The following is an 18,944-nucleotide window of genomic DNA, read 5'->3' on the forward strand; positions in this document are numbered from 1 at the left end:
CACCATCACTTTACTCCTTGGAAAATCTATTACACATATTTAGAGGCACTCAGTGGGGCATCAGTGCTGGCAGTGGACACAATGCATTGCGTTCATTTTTCTTCTGCTCTCTGTGAGAAGCACAGACAATCTTTGTTAAACCCAATTTACTCTACAGTGGGTTCATTCCTTGTTATTTCACTAGTACTATGAACATAACTGAAGATTTACACTCTCAGCTCTATCAATACATGAGGCCAGTTTAAAAATCTGTTAAGACAGATATATTTGAAAGCACCCCTCTATCTGAAAGGTTTACATTCCCCTAGTCTCTGCTATGTGCTCTGAGCCACTCGCCTAAGACAGGGTACATACAACCTTTGCACTTTGGAATCAATTACTGATTTTGCTATATGCTATGCTGCCCCATCAAGGATCTTTTGGGGTCCTTCCTGCTCCCTCTTCCAACACTACAAGAAGGAAGTTATACCCATCTTACCTTAGTTTTCTTTTTCTTCATTCTGAGGACTCTGGATGCAATCTGGATGGTGGACAGCGTCTCGGCATAATTCCCCGCGGCAGCTGAAATGTGAGCTATCATTGTGGTGCGGCAGTTCATATTCCCCAGGGACTCTCGAAGCAACATGGTGAGCTTGCTGTCTCTGCAAAATAAAATGAATTAAGGCTGCATTAGCCAGCGAGGCTTCACTTCTGCCATCGTGATGTGAGTTGGGTCGTGGCAAATTTTTTTCCGCTCTTTTTCAGTAGAATTCAAATTAGTTCTGTTCCTCAGGTTTTCAGTATCATGTATCTGCAGATGAGCATGGTGAAAGACTCTGGACTACGATTTAAACTTCTTTTTATCTTTCCAGTTCCCCTTCTACATCTTCATATGGTCTCATTCCTTCAGCGCTGTTACCATTGGCAAATACAGAATAGCAGACCAGTGCTGGAGAATAAGGAGTCACCGCAGCAGTGGACACATTCTGCCCTTTTCCAGTGTGCAGTGTACAAGCAGAGTCTGGCCTAGCTCCAATATACAAAAGTGTAGTGGATTAGATTAGAGGACCCAAAGTTTCTCTTGCCTGCTCGGGCACTATGTAATTCAATAATGCCACTACTTAAATCACTGAAATAACATTGGATGATATTGGTGAAATACAAGCCAGTCAAGCCTTAAGACTTCTCACAACTGTTCTTTCATATTAGATCTTTTCTTTTGCTGAAGCAGGAATCATATTTTCAGTTCTTGCCATTTACTCTATTGTTCAGAACACGATAGCTTTTGAAATGCTGATGCCTTACTGTGGGGCTGTCTGTGACTAGACTAAGAATTGGAATCATCAAGCACAACAGTTTTAACAGCATAATGATGCATATGTAATGTTTGTGTGGTATTCATCTAATCCTGTAGTCAAAAATGCACAATATATATATTTTAAGGGCGCTTTAACTACAAGATGCACAAATCAAATAGCTGACCAGTTGGGAAATGGTATCTTTTTGAAGAGAGTCTCTCCCATTCTAAAGGTTGTGGATAATAGATACACGTGCCTCAAAGCAAAGACAGCAGCCTGATATTTACTTATGCTTGATAAATGGCATACAGCAACCATTTCCTGACAGCAATGCTGTCAATAGCTTGGGATTAGATTTTTGGGGGTCACTGCTCCATCTCTGCTAATACTTATGGTGCATATGTGCCTTTAGTCATGCATTTAACGTTCCCAGCTCATGGGAATTCTGCATAAAGCTGCAACCTGTGGGAAATTAACCTATGTCCACTGGATAAGACTGCCAGACAAACATCAGAATTCTTGAATCTCTCTTTTTAGTTGGGTAAATAGCAACATTTGGGATGTGTATTTTGATGCATTACGGTGGGGCACACAGCTCTAGGAGTGCCACACCACATTGTGCTGATGCTGGCTCAGTGCTACTCCTGAGCTTTATAGTGCTTGTGATTTCAGCTAGGCTAGCAAAACTAGATGGAAAATATTTTATATTTCAGAATTTCTGCTTCCTTCTGCTCCAGACACATCGAAGACAATCTGGCAGCTTTCAGAAGCAAACAAACATCCACAAAGACTACAGTGAGATGGCCTCACTCATTTCTCTTGTGACCTAAGGCTGCTTTGAATCCACAGATCCTGAGTTAATAGGCTGCTGTACCTCAGGTTAGTGGTCCTCCTTTCCATCAAGGAATAATTAAGATGTCAAATTTTGTACATTAGTTTCTGCCACTCCAATGCAGAGTTACACGGAAATTATAAACATCTGTACAGAAATCAATAACAAGCCTTTCAGTTGCTTGTGCTTCTATCACAGCAAAACAGGAGACGATGGGGGAAAGGGCAAAGGAATGCATTCTGAACGTGTGATCTCCTGAGAATACATAACCCATGCAGCCAGCATCAGCACACTGCAGTGCAGCTCTCCTAGAGCTATATGCATTATGAATATGAAATAATCTGCCCCATCTGCCTTGCATTGAAATACACGCTTGTGAGAAGAATGATGATACAAAGGAAATTCTTATTCTGCAATTCAAATGCTGTGACATATATTGGAAAGAAACTAAAGGACAGATTTTTTTTATTAGGATTAAAGCAAGAAAATTAGCAGAAAAGAAGTCAAGCCAATACTGATTTCTAATTTTAGAGTTTCCTCCAATACTGCTCATATCTGGACTATCAGTGTAGCTTTGGACACAGACAAAATAACCAGCCTCCTGTCAGTACTTTAAATTGAGAAACAAAATGAAGAGGAAGAAATTTAATAATCATTTTTTTTTCAATTCTAGACATTGTCTTAAAACATTCACCCGTTTATGGTTTACTGATCTCTTACTATAACCCCTGCTGACTTCTAAGGAAAGACTGAAAATCAAAGGGAACATAATAACATAGACATGCAGCTTAGTAACTATTAGTTTTTAACTCACACTATCGTCAACGAATAAAGTTATTGATATTTTGGATATCTCACTGAAATTAGCCTGTCATACAGTGTGAGATGTGAAGTAAATGCTTTGCTGTTGTGAGTGCTGACACAGCATTTCTGCATGAAAAAGAAAATTATTTCATTAGGTGATTCATGAGCTGGTACTTGCAAGAGCAAAATTTCCTGCGAAGCCAAGAGTTTTACAAAGGGAATGTCTGGACTAAAAGAGCTTAGAGAGGGAAGAACATTTTTTATCTTCTGCCCATGCAAAACAAACTTAGGCACAGGAAATGCAGAAGAGAAGATCTGCTGTTCCTAGGTGCATGTGGCTCATGCACCACTTTCTTCCGAGCAAATAAGAGATCTTCAGGGATGCATTAGAAACAGAAATGATCCATTTGTGTTCTGCTCTAAGAGAAATGAAATGATATGTCAGAGCAGCATACTGACCCCATTTTATACATGCCTTCATTTCAAATGTAGCTCTATCCCATTCACTAACATTTTTATAGGTTAGGAAATTTATTGTAACTCTTCATGAATTTAAGAAAATAACATATGCAGAACAGCACCTGAAGGTGAGGACAGGAAAACACCACACCTCAGATGCCAAAACCTTTTTATCAGCAAACCCATCCTGCAGCCTTTTCCGTACTTAAAAGGTTATTTGATTTTTCTAACTTCACATTTTGTTAAACCAAGTGCTATTACCCCTAGTTGTAAACCTTTCTTTGTTAGGGTCCTTAGATTACCATGGCTACAGTAAAATATTGCTAAATACTCCCTATATTCCACACAGATAAAATTCCAAAATAAACTACACAAAGCTCTACCTTTGGAAAAATCCAGAGGCAGGAACCCAGGGGGAAGAAAGTTACACTCAAACATCTCTAAGAAGAACATCAGCAGCCACAGTGCAGAGGAACAAGAAAGAAAGGAAGAATTGTGCAGATGCCAGACAGAAAAGTTCACTTCATCCCATGAAGTAGCAGCTGTCTGTGTTGAGAGGACGGGAGGGAAGTTGTCTCTTCTCAAGGCTACTCTTATCTTCGCCATATCCTCACCCTCTCACAGCAGACCCTAGAAGACCCATATTGCTACTTTCTGTCTCTTAATAGCTACTATTAAGGAACCCTAAAAGATATTAAATCTCCTAAAAAGAGACATATGCTGCAGTGAGCATAATGTTTTCTTTCTTGTCTTTTGAGACCACCATGCAAACTTGGATCAGCATAAATTAGTCTTTTCACTGACTCAGCAAGAAGGAAAGAACCACATCTTAGTGCTCCTTATATATAATACATATATATATTTATATGCCTTTTCTTTCTTCACAGTACCTTAATTATACTCAGATTCAAACAAAATAGAATCGTACATTAGAAGAATGAAGTACTCAAGATCACGATAAGTTTGTTTGGACAATGCCTAAATCCCACTTGACTGTGTGCATTAAGACTACATCTTTTAATTTCACAACTGTATACCATTCTTCCACTAGACCCCTGCCTTAATCACAGGATAAACACTGAACAAGAAGTTATTCAGTCTTTGATTTAATCTCTCTTTTAATGTGTGGACTTGTGCTTTGCCTACTGTTAGGACTATACAAATGCAGCTCTGCATCCAGAATGACTTATTCCTTCAAAGGCCTTTTTTTATTTTTCTTGTGGAGCTCATCAATGCCATATCTGATGAATGCTTCTGAGGTGAGGTATATAATCCCCTGTTAACACCTGCAGCACTAAGTATAGGCGGTTGGTGTGAAGCACCGATCTTTCGAAGTACTGAGCATTATACAGTCTTTCATATTCAAAGTACAGGTTCCTTTGACTTCTAGTGCAGAGAAAATGGGACAGCTGGTTCTCTCTCTGGTTACTCAGCAAACCAAAAACACACAGTTAACAGTCCACCTACAAATACTAGGAATGCATTGGCACAAACAGTTCTAAGGCAGTACCAGCTCCCTTCATAATACCTCCCCTTTTCCCTTCCACACCTCCACAACTTCTGTACTTCCAACTCCTGTCACAAGTCAAGGCAGAGTTTACTGATGACAACCTCATCTCAGTACTGGCCTAATTCATCTCCAAAGCAGGGCCTTCATTTGCCTTTTAAAAGACTATAATTTTACAGGGAATAAATGTCCTGCAAAAAACCCAAAATAATATGTATAGCTTGTGAGGCCATAGTAGGTGTGCTAACACAACCGTATTTCTGGCATTTCCTGACACTGTAGTAATTTACTTCACAATCTCAGTGTTCTTCTTATATATTTGTTGTAATTTTGTGTGGATTTATGTTTACACTTTAATGAAATATCAGGGGGCTCAGAGCCGTCCTTTGTATTAAAAAGCCTATACTGCTGAACTAGGCGACAAGCTGGCAGCAGCAGCCAGATGCCACTTTTGTATGGACAAGCAGTAGAACAAGAGGAGATGACTCACACTTTAACTTGAGGTATTGCTAGTATTTGCTGCTGGTGAGGGATGGTAAAGTTCAAGAGCACTGCAATCCTTTCCTGCACTATAGGAGAATTTTGCTCTCACATGCTCACATCCTTTTTGCCATGTTCTTCTCTTATCAGACCGCTCCCTCTTATCAGTATTTTCCTGGGGTTTCTCTGATTCCTCTTTCTACTTCAGTCTCAGTCCCACAATGTGATTCTCACCCCAAGCTCCCTACTGAAGTAGCCCAACACTGCTCCATTTTTTCCTGCTGTGGTCTAACTACCTGCAGCAGACTTTGCCAGTGTCCAACATCATTACTAGCCCCTCTCCGAGTGCTGATCTCTTTCTTCAACTCTTGCTCCTATTAATGTCCTCCACCAGTGCTGAAAAACTATCAGGGCCCCTCCCCATTTGAATCTCCCCATCTGCTCACTCATACCCACCAAAGGCACCCTATAAACACCATATTATTTGGCATGCTCACTGCACTACACTGTATAAATGAGGTGCCGGCCTGGACAAGGGAGCACAGCTTGATCAGAGCCTTCTGACATTCTTCAGCTTTATGAGGCTCAATGCTCGTACTGTCTTCAAAATGTGTTACACAGAGAAGAGGCAAACGATAATTGCTTTTGTTTAGAGCTTCAAAATAGAATATGACTGGAAATGAAGCCAGAAGAAAATTATGCTCAGCAAATTTGAAGGAATTTGCATTGCCCAGCATCTCATTCTTTGCATGGGAGAGACAAGTACAGAGCTTTTCCACAAATTGAGGGAATGCTGGAAAGGAGATCCAGCTCAAGTCTTGGAATCCTGATTTTGCTGTGGAGATTTTTAACCCATCATATTATACACTTCATTTTTTTCTCTTTTTTTTCCCCACCTATCTTAAAGAATATGTTTTCCTGATCTTCCCGTTCATCTCACCCCACTACTATAAGGATTTTGGCTATTTAATGACAAAAGCAGAACCATCAGGAATAGAAATAACACTCTCAAGAGGTAGAATACAATATTATAAATAAGCATTAGTACATGCAAGGGTGTGTGCTTGAGCTCTCTATTAATCATATATCACCTTGGTGTCTTCCTAGGCACTTGGCCAAAAGGAGAATGTTGTCAACTCTCTCAAGGTGTTATTGTTACAGGATGAGACGATGTATGCCCTCAGGTGTCTTGTAATCTAATTGTTTATAGAGCTATGTTAAAAGAAAAATCTCTGGAAGTATGGCAGTTAGTTTTGATCATAAAGTCTTAACTCTGTTCCCTTGCGCTAATGCCCTGCTTTGTTCATAGTAATAAATGCTTGGATAATGAGAGAATCATATAAATACTCCATTTGGTTTTGGCCCTTACTGCACAGAAATAATCTCTACAGAAGATAGTTCACAGCTTAAAAGGTACAAAACCAAAACAGTACATTACTAACAACTGAATTCACAAGGAACTTGTATCCTTTGCTTAGCTACATCTCTCCTTTCTGTTAATAATTTTGATAGTAGGAATGAGGAAATAAAAGCAGCATGTGTAGGCACAAGTAGAGTGAGGCCAAGAGGTCTGATAAAATTTTCCATGGAAATTTCATGTTGCAGAACAATCCTTGCACACATGACAGAAGCACAAAGAAAGAAAACTAATAAAACGATAGTCCAAACAGCTCCAGCTACTATAGCATCTTAAACTGACTGTCCCTCTGACCATAAAAGGCAGAAAAAGGGGCTTGTACAGAAGCTGTTCCCAGAGCTGACAAAACTCTAACTGTCCACAGAACAGGTAAGGAGTAGCCTTACCCAAAAATGACATAGAAGTGCCCCAGCCTGGATGTCCCAGTGACTACTCTCAGCAGTTCAATTTTAGCCACACTAGATCTATTTTGCAATAAAGCAGTTGCTATCACACAACAGCTACTCTTTTACCTATATGAATCAAAGAACACACAGTTTCTGACACTTTCAACCCAGGTCTGAGCTGCATATGTTCATATCAGTGCTGGGGAAGCACAGAGGAAGATGGCCCCTCCACGTTCTCATTTCTGCCTTGTGCCAGCTCTGGACTTGAACCAGTACAGGTTTCATTTAAACATTTAATCCAGTGTGAGAAAGAAGTTCCTCACAGTCTTCACCACAGCTATATGAATATCTGTTGTTTGGTACAGAAGAACTTCTCACTTTGGGAATATTGAACAAAGACCTAATCCTTTATTTACAGGCCAACACACTACTCAGATGAACCTGAACAGTAAACAGACTGTTATTTACAGGAGAAAAAAAAATCCCCACAGTTGAAACCAGTACTGATACAGATTTTAAATAATTTGAAGATTTTGCACGTGGCAAGGCTCTGTGGTAACATGCACCACGGTACGCTCACAAAAGGAAAGAAAAAGCCTTCCTCTTTCTGTGCCCTTGTTTGGTTCCCCTATCTGGAAGCACTGCAGGTACAAGTTTGGCTTGATTTAGTGAAGCCCACTGCCAAATAGCCCCTGGAGGAGCTGAGGAGCCTGCCTGCTTCTCCTGGGCTGCTCATCCTGGGAACAGACAGTGTAGAGGTGGCTGGCCAACACCTGGTGCTATAGGGCAGCGACAGGAGAATAGGGATCTTTTCTTCTACAGCAAGAAAATAAAGTGAAGACTCATCTCATCTCCATCCACTGAGGAAAGGACCCAGGAGCCACCTTCAAACCTGTGACATCCAGCAAGTGCACTGGGATCTGTTCCCACCACTCAGCATCTTCGCTGTCAGCACTGCTTGCTCCCACAGTCCTGCAGGGCTAAGCAGTGGTTTGCAGTGCTGGCCCTTGCCAAAGACTGCCATTTTCAGGCATGGCCAATTAACGTGAGGCTCTCCTCTCTGTATTCAAGAGGCTAAACATGGGAGGTGTCTGAGGAAAGCCACAGCTCCTGCAGTTCAGCTGCTGCCAGTGCCATCAGCAGAGGTGACATATGCTGAAGAGCTACCAGCAGCGACAGCCCCTGCTGAGAGGACAGGGCAGCAGCCACCTCAGCTCTTGTCTCACTGCAAGCAACAAGCACTTGCCCAACCAACCAGCACGACCCTGTGTAGTGCATGCCCCAGGCAGCTAGGCAACAATTTTGGCCACCTCCCGGTCAACACAGCATGACAATTTGGAAGGGGTCAGGCAGGCTGCTTGCTGCTGCATGCAGTGATACCTGTTAGCCTGAAGAGCAAGCAACAGCACCTTTTGCTTTCAAAGAACATTATGATTTCATATGTAGTGAGAATGGAGTACCAGGGTTATTTCCTCACATGAAAACGAACTTCAAATATTTGTATTTGACCCATGAATATTCATGATCTTTTGGGAGGATTCCATAATTACTTCATTCTGGTTAGACTCATTTGATCTGCAGCAGTGACAGCAGTAGTTTACACTCCTTCATCAAGATGCCGACAATTTGGCAGCGTAACCTTCCCAGTTTCCTGTGCTGGAGAGCAGCTCTAGTTATCCTAATTGCAATCCTAACTGGAGTTGTACCTGAAAATAAATTGTTCAGATTTAGAAACCACTCCCCTTGGAGCTGCTGCTAGCATAAACAGATGACATCTCCAGGAAACTGGAAGGTCACTCAGCAGAATATCTTTCATTCTGATTAGGAAGATTTTATATGCCAGGCCCCTACAGCCTTCAACCCACAGAATTACTGTAGAGTGTGCACACTCCTGCACAGAATGGAAAGAAAACAAACAGCAGATTTCATCTGTCACTAATATTATGAGAATTACACAATTCACCTATGCTACTCACTAGAGACACTCCAGAAGAAAGGTAAATGCAAAGTTAATTCTGCCTACATTTCTGTGCACAAGCTTGTCTCTTATCAACAAACATTAAGTCTGTTGGCCAATTGAAAGAAACTTTAAGATAACAGTTCTAAAGCCTCAAAGATATTACATCTTTGTAAATTGGTGGCTGTGTGGATGGATAGAAATCTTACCTTTGCTTCCACGGTAACAAGACTGAGACTGAACTCTACCCTTGAACATACCAGAGAGGCACACAGGTTAAGAGAAATTTCTAACCACAGGGCTACTCAGTCAGTACTTACACATTTTTGGATGCCAAAAATTAAGAAATTGCTAGAAACACGATTTTCTTGATGTTGATTATCTCAGAATCATTCATTTAGATCAACAGATTAAAAACATGCACTCTCATGAAAGTGGGTACTAGCAGTAAACTTTCAAAACAGAATGCAGAATGTAGTGAAAATATTGAATTAACAACATTAGAGCAAAATATACAGTCAGAGGCCTCAAGACTTACTGTCATCCCTGGTAATCAATTTATTAGCTCTTAAAAGTTCCTCTTCACATACAACTCCAACCTCTCTTTCACAGAGAAAGCTGAAACTGTTAAAATCTGCTAAAAGAAGTAGTCTCTCTTAATTGGCAGGGGAGACGGACTTTGTTACAGCTAGTTGATGCACTAACTTAGAATAGGAATCAAGCAGGTGAAACAAGTTCCAAAACTGGGGAAATTTTATGTGCCACTTCCCATTTATCAGTTGGGGAAGTGTACATGCAAATCATCTAGAAGTTCAGAACTGATATTTTGGAATACTGTATTGGCATGTACAGGTAGTAGTAAGTGCAGATACTAGACACTTGCAAAATTCCACTAAAGGCAGTAGATACTGTGTGTGTCTGTTGTTTTCTAAAAATCTGGGTAAGTAACAAAGTGACTAAGTCTAGGCTTGATTGTCTAGCTTTATACATTCTTTCTCTGAAAGGTGAGATTCCTCTTTACATCTCCATTTTCTGAAAAAGCAGAATAAACAGAAAGCCATTTTTACTTCATGGATTCTATTTTGCTTAACTACTCAATACATAAATTCAGGGTCAAAATGGGTTTCTTAAGATGTCTACGACAGTGTTTACAGAATCAGATGAACACAGTGTTCCCCGGCCTGTAACTCCTGATCTCCATACCTGTACTGCCAACAGCCAACTGAGATGGGATGAGCTTCAAAGGAACTTGAGAGAGACCAAAAACCCATTTCTGAAAAAAACGAATGGCCAGCAACAACTTTTGGCCACAGATGGGCTGGGCTGATATAGAGATGTAATGAAACAGACTGAGTAACAACCAATGATGACATTATTATGAACTTCAATTAAAGATCACAGTTTAAACAAAGAAACAAAAAAACTCTACCCGTGCCTGGTTTTGGTGATAACCTGAAAACAAGCTCCAGTTTTGAGATTCTATGAACTGAAAACCATAGCAGGGTGGTCTGAACCCAGCTGTCACTGAAGTCAACAGAAAGCTGTCACTATATCTGCAGAAGCCCAGTTCAAATCCTGCTGAAGCTTATGGGAGAAAGTCTCATATTTCTCATATCAGAAAGTCTCCCATAAGCTTCAGCAGGATTTGAACTGGGCTTCTGCAGATATAGTGACAGGATGCATGAGATGATTAATAGAGTAATCCCTTCTTGAAGTCAAATACATGGGAATAAAGTCAAACCATGGAACCACAGGTAGTTTTATGATGTGTTTAAAAAGTTTTGGCAGGATGGGGCAAAATCTAGCAGCTGCTACAGGGCAATGAGAATTTTCACATCTATAAACACAGGCACAAGCAAAGTACATGTTTGGTTCTTATACCCCTCCTCATACTTCATCATACTTCATTCAGAGAGGACTCCAAATAAAACTCAAGGGACCCCAGTCTCCATGCAAATATTTCTTGTTCTAAGTAATAATCAATATGTAATGACTTTAAATGTATACAGATTTATCATGTAAACCATTTGGAGATCATCTGTACCAAATACATTTATCTTCATCTATGCAATAACTTAAAATATTAAAGATGCACATGCATTTTTCATATCATGTGAAGTTTCCTCCCCTTTAAAATGGATTCTTTATTTTAGTGTGATTTATTTTGCCCGCTACAATGCTGTTAATTAGACAGGCTCTTCCATAGACTCTTATATCTCTAACACTTCACAGATCTCTTAGTAGCCTGTAACAGCAAAGGCAAGGAGCTCTTTTAAACTTGCCATGTAGCAACTCTTATATTGCAGTTTTACCTGAGATAACCAGATCATGCTTTAGCATTCAATAGGTATCTATTACACCCAGAAAATCAACTGTGAATTCAAGTATTTCCATGCTAATAGCTGCCTCTCCACAAGATTGGCAGTCAGAGCGGGATTGTGAGTGCCAGACAGCAAAACTCAACTGCTACTGTTTGTATGTATTTAGCTTGAAATGTTAAAAAATAGTTATCTATTTACGAGTTAACTGTTCAAAATCCCAGATGCATTAAAATAAAATTTCAAACATAAGCTGAGCCAGTCTTTCATAAAAAGTTCCTTTTAACCTTCAACTGTCTTCAGAGAGCCACATACTGGACTCATTTACTATGTGCCTTGAAGTTCCCTCTTCTGCTTACAGAGCTGCTGCTGAAGTTCAGTAATTCCTGCAGCTGAAAATAGTTGATGTTGCAAGAATATTTTGGCAAAGCTCTAGTCTTAGACTCTCTATTTGGCATCTGCTATTGAATTTAGTCAAGCAGGATACTAGGGGGACATTTGGCCTAAATCAGTATGGCCTTTGCCTTTCTTTTATTCTTACTGTTGTGTCATTGTGGTTTACAGCATAGCTCTGCAGCCTCCCTCCTGCATCCTCTCCACATGCCTGCTGCGCTCTCCTAAGAATGGGCATTCATCAGAATCTCTTCAATCCCTGGTCAGTGCGTCTGGAGACATAAGCCAAAAGGAATTATAATCATTCTGTTAAAAGAAAGCATATGGACAACAACCACAGAAGGAGAAGAAGGGAAGAGCAATGCATCACTTGTTTCTGTGAGCATGGATTCCTGTGAGTCTGCCATCAAAAAGGGAGTGACACTTGGGGTGGGAATAAACTAAATTACCATCTCCTGCCCCTACCCAGTAGTGAGAATCATATAATCCTCCTTAAACATTTAGAAGATCCATCCTTAAAAACATTAGGAATTCCTAGCAGTTCCCACCCAGACAAAACATTTGAGGGCAGCACACTGGAAGCCATCTACTCCCTTGTTTACCAATGTTCCAGCATGGCCTTTGTTTTCCAGTGCTCTCCCTCCCCAGAGACAGGAACGTTCCTGCTGCAATTACAGACATGTTGTTGCTCACGCTCTCTTTCTTTCCTCACTCAATTTGAGTATGCAAGACAAATTCATTTAATCTTCTCTCACAAGAAGAGCTATCTTGCTTCCTCTGCTAGTCTTTCTTGTATTTGTTTCAGACTGATTTAATCCTTTAATAATTAATATTTTTCTATTGTCAATCCTAATATCTTTGCAGACTTCATTGCAACCTTCTCACTGCTACGCCACCTGTGGACATCTGTCATTCATAACCAATATGCTTAAATCAGCACACACATCCCACTCCTCTGTGTAGCTGATGAGCTCCCAGATTCAGTAGAAATTGTTAGTAGTCTGTCAAGACAAGCCCTTGCTCAAGCCACTATTGCCTTTTCCATTCTCCAGCCCTCAAGTCCCACAGCTGCTCCCATCTGATGCTCTTCATTTGTACAGAGGATGGCTTTAGCTTTGTGCAGAGGAGAGCTTTAGCTTTGTGCAACCAGCCACAGCCATTAGCATGCTTCTGCTTTATGCATCAAGGCTGCTGATAATAACGCTAAATAAAATCTCTCCCCAAACTGATCCTTGTGGAACTTCCTCGGTGGCCTTTCCTCTACTCTGATAGCTCCCACTTCAATGCAAGCTACTGCTGTCTCATCAGTCTTCACTATCAGATACATTTTACAGCTCCTTGTCTTCTTCAGCTTAACAAATAATTTCTCATAGGACACCAATTCAGTTATTTATTCAGATTTAGGACAGATGACATTTTCCACCACTCTTTCACCTAGAAAATCAAATGTTAGGTATCATTATGTGTAAAAGAGAGAGTGAGAGTCATATCCAGGGCTGTCACAAAGGAGTGCTGAATGCAAATGCATAAATGGCTATTCTATATAGCCATATCTTGGGAACAGTCTTTTCAAGGCTCCCCTTCGAAGAAGACAATATCTAGTGTCTGTATTTACTCCGCAGTGAGTTTCAACTCATTCAGGCCTTTGGGACTTGTTCTTCCAACATGTGAATACTAATATTGAATTTGTACTGCAGCAGGACTTTCTTAAAGTTTCAAAGCTAACTTTTGCAGTTATTGCAATAGCAAAAATCAATCATTTAATTCAGACAATCTAGAATTGAACTCATTTCAGCTCCTCTCTTCATTCTATCCTCCTATACACACTGATGAGCAAATCATTTAGAGAGGGGTTTGTCTGCTGACTGTATGGATTTTACTCAGCAGGAAAATACATTCATCTAATTGCACTTCAAACAGTGAAGATCTGAATAAATGAACAAGTCATACTGTGAATAGAGGAATAAATGAAGAATGGATTTGTGACTTACGTTTCTCCATTTCCTATACTCCTGCTGTCTCCTCTTCTCCATACTCCCTGTGACCCTCCCCTCCTGCATCCCAGCCTCTTCTAATGACTCATCTCCTCCGATTTCAACTCCTTGTGTGATCTTGCACACAATGCAGCGCATAAGCACTGCTTTGAGCTTTCAGGGCCCAGCCTGAGCTGTTTCTGCCCTGTTTCTTGCCCAGTCCCAGGAGCTCTGCATAGGTTTCAAAGATCTGAAGGTCTATGTCCATGTTAAATTTGATCGTAAATGGTCAATTAAATAGCCAATTAAAAAAATCTATTGGGATGATGAGAAAAGAGATAGTGTGATGATGCTACGCTTCTATCAATTAGAAAGTGGCAAAAAATCTCTGCAGCATGTATTACAGAGCCAGCCCCACTCTTGGAGCTTCTCAGACTCCACAGTTTTAAAAGATAGCATTGTGCAGAGAAATCATTCCCAGCACCAGCTACTGAGAATAGACAGGACATTTCCCAAATTAGCATTATGAGAGTGATTAGAGCCACCCAGTTATAGCTGTGCAGTGACAAAAATCTCAGCTCACAGATGTCAAGTTAGCTGAGCTTTTAAGTCCATCATGTCCTGTGACTTAAATTATTCCTGCTTTATAATTTTTCATATTCACATTATGATTTTATGTTCAATTAATTCTGCAGGAGGATAGCAGTTCTCAAATGAACATAGAGTAAATATAGTCAATAACAAATGGGCTGTTATGAGAGTTCAAGTCATTATTGCTTTGTTAATATTTTCCAGTAGCCCAGATTTAGGCTATATGTGCGTGAGATTTATGATACACTAAACACATAGCAAATGGCTTAAATATCCTGTTCTGTTTTTGTAAAGATGCCACCATATCTGTTTCCAAGAAAAGTAAATTATGATACAAAAGGGACCAAAGATGTTCTGATGACCCATGAATACTCCCTCTGAGAAACAGATTTGCATATATTTTAGCTAAGAGGTGTATTTAGCCTAAGTGTTTATAATTAACTCTTAACTTGTCATACATAAAGAAAAGCCTTATATTTAATTTCAATGTTTTTGTTGCAGTGTAATTCCAAGAAACACCAATTAGCTATCAAATGCTGATAACTTGCACTTATCACTGATTAGGGCTAGATATGAACTATAAACCTTGCACATTACTATAGTGCAACAGCTCATTACCAGTGTAGCTTTTCGAGCTAATCTTTTCTACTAATTTTTATTTAGGGACCTTCTGGCAAGCTCATCTGAAAATTATACGCTAACGATCTAAGCAGAATTGAGAGCTTTAAACTGTAACACAAGAGAAAAAATAATTCTATTTGATCTCTTTATGTTATGATAGATGTCATTTAATCAATTAGCACAGCAGTATACACCATCCCATTTCAGACCTAGCAAACATAAAAGAAAACATAAAAGGATGAGAGCTTCACACATCCCTAGACCTTCTTCACCATGTAAAAGAGCATCATATATTATAACAGAGGATACTTATGAGTGGAATCACCAAAGCAGCAGTCAAGACACTATTTCCAATAGGTCTCCTACACGTCTAGCATAGGAGATTGCCAAGGATATAACTGCAGATAACAGATGGAACACGTCAGAGATAAGGTCATGGCAATGTGAGCTGTGTCCCACAGAGACACCAGGCAGGAAGCCCAACAGGCATGCTGGAGCATCTGCTGCCAGTTAAGCCTCCAGAAGGTTTTAACTTGAATGTTAGGCCCCTGGAATGGCCCTGAATCAGAAACATGGTTACTAATGATGTCCACTTCCTTCTCTTCCAATACATCCTGAGATTATAAAAGCATTTGAGAAACTGGATTCAGAATTTGGATTCTGAACAACCATGGACTACAGTGACAGTGAGACCTTCATAGTTATTTTCTAGAATTAGACGCTATAATTCTATAAAAATTCTATGATAAGAATTACTTCTGAAATATATTTGAGACAAAGAAGGAAATAAAACAGGACTTGTTAATGAGTGTGAAGGTTTAAGGATGATAAAATGTAGGTAGAAAAGGGTAGGGAAATATATCTGATCCATATTCTGTAGTCTATATAAATTAAAGGTATCATGGGATATAAATGTTCTATATTTAATAACTAATATAAACAGATGAGAACAGTGACAGAAAATAAAAATGAGAAGCAGCATAAGATTTCTTATGAGGCTATCTCATTCTATATATCTATATATCAATATATATTACTCGGAGGCTATCTCATTCCAATCTAGCTGTGTTGGAGTTTCTTTTCTGAAGACAATGAAATTCACCCAACAATACCAATACTGTGTCTCAGTTCATATGACTCTGAACAAGTTAAAGATAGAGGTGATCAAAATGCACATTAATAACTTGAAAAAAAATATATGGACCTAATTCAACTACTCAAACTTCGCCATTGCAGATATCTACTTGTGCAATTCAAAACTTGGGTAATAACAGTACACTGTTAACAGTACACTAAGGAAATCTTCAACACTAGTCCAGGCCTGACTTTAAGATTATAAGAGCATGGTAGTTGATCTGGAAGAAGTCAGACCTTTTTCCTAAATAGCAGTATAGTCCTTTTCTTCATATTACGGTCAAAAGAAGAAAACATTTCCAGACTCCCTTTCATGGAATCTGCACAGCAAGAGGAATGAAGACTTGCAGTCTCCTCCCATCTTTCTAGATCTCTCAGTATGAAAAGGTTTGCAGATTTAACAGCGAGAAATTTCTCAGTATGAACATAATCAGACCACAGGGCAGACAGATACTCATTTACTATAAAAATGAAGCTAGAAGAAGAAATCACTGTACATATTCCTATTGCATATTATGAGCGCAACCAAGGAGAACTTACTCCTGCAGTCAGGTATCGCAAAATTCAGTGACAGGCGATATGGGCAGTGTTATCATCTATAATGTCACCATAGGACATGAACTCAGTCCCTTTTCACTGCAATAATAAAATAATAATACATTGTTATAATAAATAAGTAAAAATTAAATTGAAATTAAATTAAAAAAAATATTATTAGTTAGCATTCAGCAGAACAGAACTCTGCTTTCAAATTGTGAACTCTTAGAAGGAAACTGATCTGAAGCTCCAGTTAGTGGCATAAATAACTTACAGAGAAGAATATAGAATGCATTACATTACAGAATTATATATTAAAATGACGAACTTTGATTTTTGTGTTTCTGAGAGATACATTAAGGTAAAAGAAAACTAAACTGGTATACTATGAAGCATACAGTTACTGATTTTACAGCTCTATGGGTAGGAACATAAAATTATGATGAAAAGTTTTATGTTCTTAACTTAGAGCAGATTTCAATATGGACATAAAATAACTGTTCAGTGCTTATAAGAGATGTATAATTGCTAGTCAGAATGATTCTCACATATCCACACCATTACTGTTAGATTGATTACCTTACTGTAATATCAGACGCAGCCTGAAATATTCTTCATTCTTAACACTCAAGTAAACATCTGAAAGACATGCAGTTTTGTTGGTATTATTTTCAGTTACCTGTTGTTCTCTGGTCTTTAGCTAGAGGAACATGTTTAGCAACAGGACAGTGGCTCTCTGATTAGGTATCTAGGCAGTTATTAGAGTGTAGCTGAGATTCCTTAAAACAATCAGGTATCACTCTGATACCTGGAACAATACTGATAGACAGAACATGGACTGTGGAATTAAAAATACATTTGCAAAGCTTCTACTATCGTTTGTATGGGTGTGAGATAATAATATTGTAAAAGAAAATTCAAAATCCTGCTTGTCAAACAATGTAGACTCTTTAATCACAAGGGACAGTTTGTAAAGAAAGTCTTATTGTGGTACCTGTTTCCAATAGTAAACATTGTCAAAGAAGCATACTGCCATGCTTTATCATTTTTTGCCTTGTCTTTTTGCAATATGGAAAAAAAAAAAAGACATTTGGTAGAAAATATGAGCTGAAGTATGAATTTTCTTGGGAAGATGAAAAAATCCATTTCAATTTTCACAGCATGCCTAACAAGTGTGCTTGACACAAGTCAAGAGGCCAAGGAAGTGCTGCAGAAGCATCATGGCCTTAACTGGATAAGTCGTGACCCTGATGGGAGCACAAGTGACAGCCCCTGGTAGTGCGTACAAGAATGAGACCTAAAGCATCACATTCAGAGTCACAGCAGCAACAGTCTTCCCCCAGACATTACCCTCATTGCTATGGTGCTTGATGTGCTGAGAGGAATGTTAGAGAACCTGACATAGCACCTACAAATGGCCACTGAGGACTGGTTGCATAGCCTACTTGAACTTTATGTCTTACACACACACACAAATAATTTCATGTGAAGGAACTCATAAAGGACCGCAACCAAACGTATCTTAAGACCAGTAAAAATCACCAATTGTAACACTATTACACAAAATACTGAAATCTAAAATGGCAATAGTCAGCCAACAAGAAAAAAGAAAAGCCTGTTAAACTGATAACTGATAACTGATTATTTTATATTCTGTATGAGGAACCAATCCTAAGGGTTACCAGAGCACATCCTCACTTTGTATGTAAAACACTCTCCACAGTAAACAACCTCAACTCTTGGCTGAAAAATCATGGCAGAGTTTCACAAATCTCACTGGAGGAAAAAACATTGTAGCCTGCCAACTGGCTCTCTTTCACAGGCATGCATTTGCAGAGTCAAATCCCATTCAGTTTTGGTCCTCCACCAGCCCTGAGTGAAAAATACATACTATGGAAAGATATTTTGTGTGTGTATGTATACATATGCGCACAGAGCTATGGCAACTATAGCACAGTCAGCCTTGGTTCCCTTTGGCACAGGAATAACCATCTTCAACTGCCCCAGAAATGCCCATACACAAGAGTAAGCAGGGTTCAGGAGATGCATGCTGGTGTGGTCTGAGTACAGAGAGCTCTCAGCACACTATCTTTCTGCAGAATTATAGTTATTTCTGTAACATCATACCTTACAAAACACATTTTTTCTCCGTGCAGTATACAGCAACTAGGTAGCACACCTGGATACTGCATCTAATTCCTTTTGTGCAGGTGTATAACTTCAAAGCACGTCACAGGGAGCCCATGAAAATCCTTGTT

General features: G+C 39.4%; 1 protein-coding gene across 1 annotated transcript in view; it reads right to left on the reverse strand.

Annotated features, from left to right (window-relative positions):
* Window positions 1-18,944, reverse strand: part of KIF26B (kinesin family member 26B) — a 185,754-nt gene that overhangs the window by 15,562 nt on the left and 151,248 nt on the right. Inside the window, exon 10 of the mRNA XM_065735770.1 lies at window positions 479-641. Within this exon, the coding sequence (XP_065591842.1) occupies window positions 479-641 (163 nt within the window). The remainder of the gene's footprint in view (window positions 1-478; window positions 642-18,944) is intronic.

Source organism: Cyrtonyx montezumae, unplaced genomic scaffold (genome assembly GCF_038088225.1).
Source record: "Cyrtonyx montezumae isolate F1298 unplaced genomic scaffold, pur_monq_1.0 scaffold_0, whole genome shotgun sequence".
NCBI classification, from domain to species: Eukaryota; Metazoa; Chordata; class Aves; order Galliformes; family Odontophoridae; genus Cyrtonyx; species Cyrtonyx montezumae.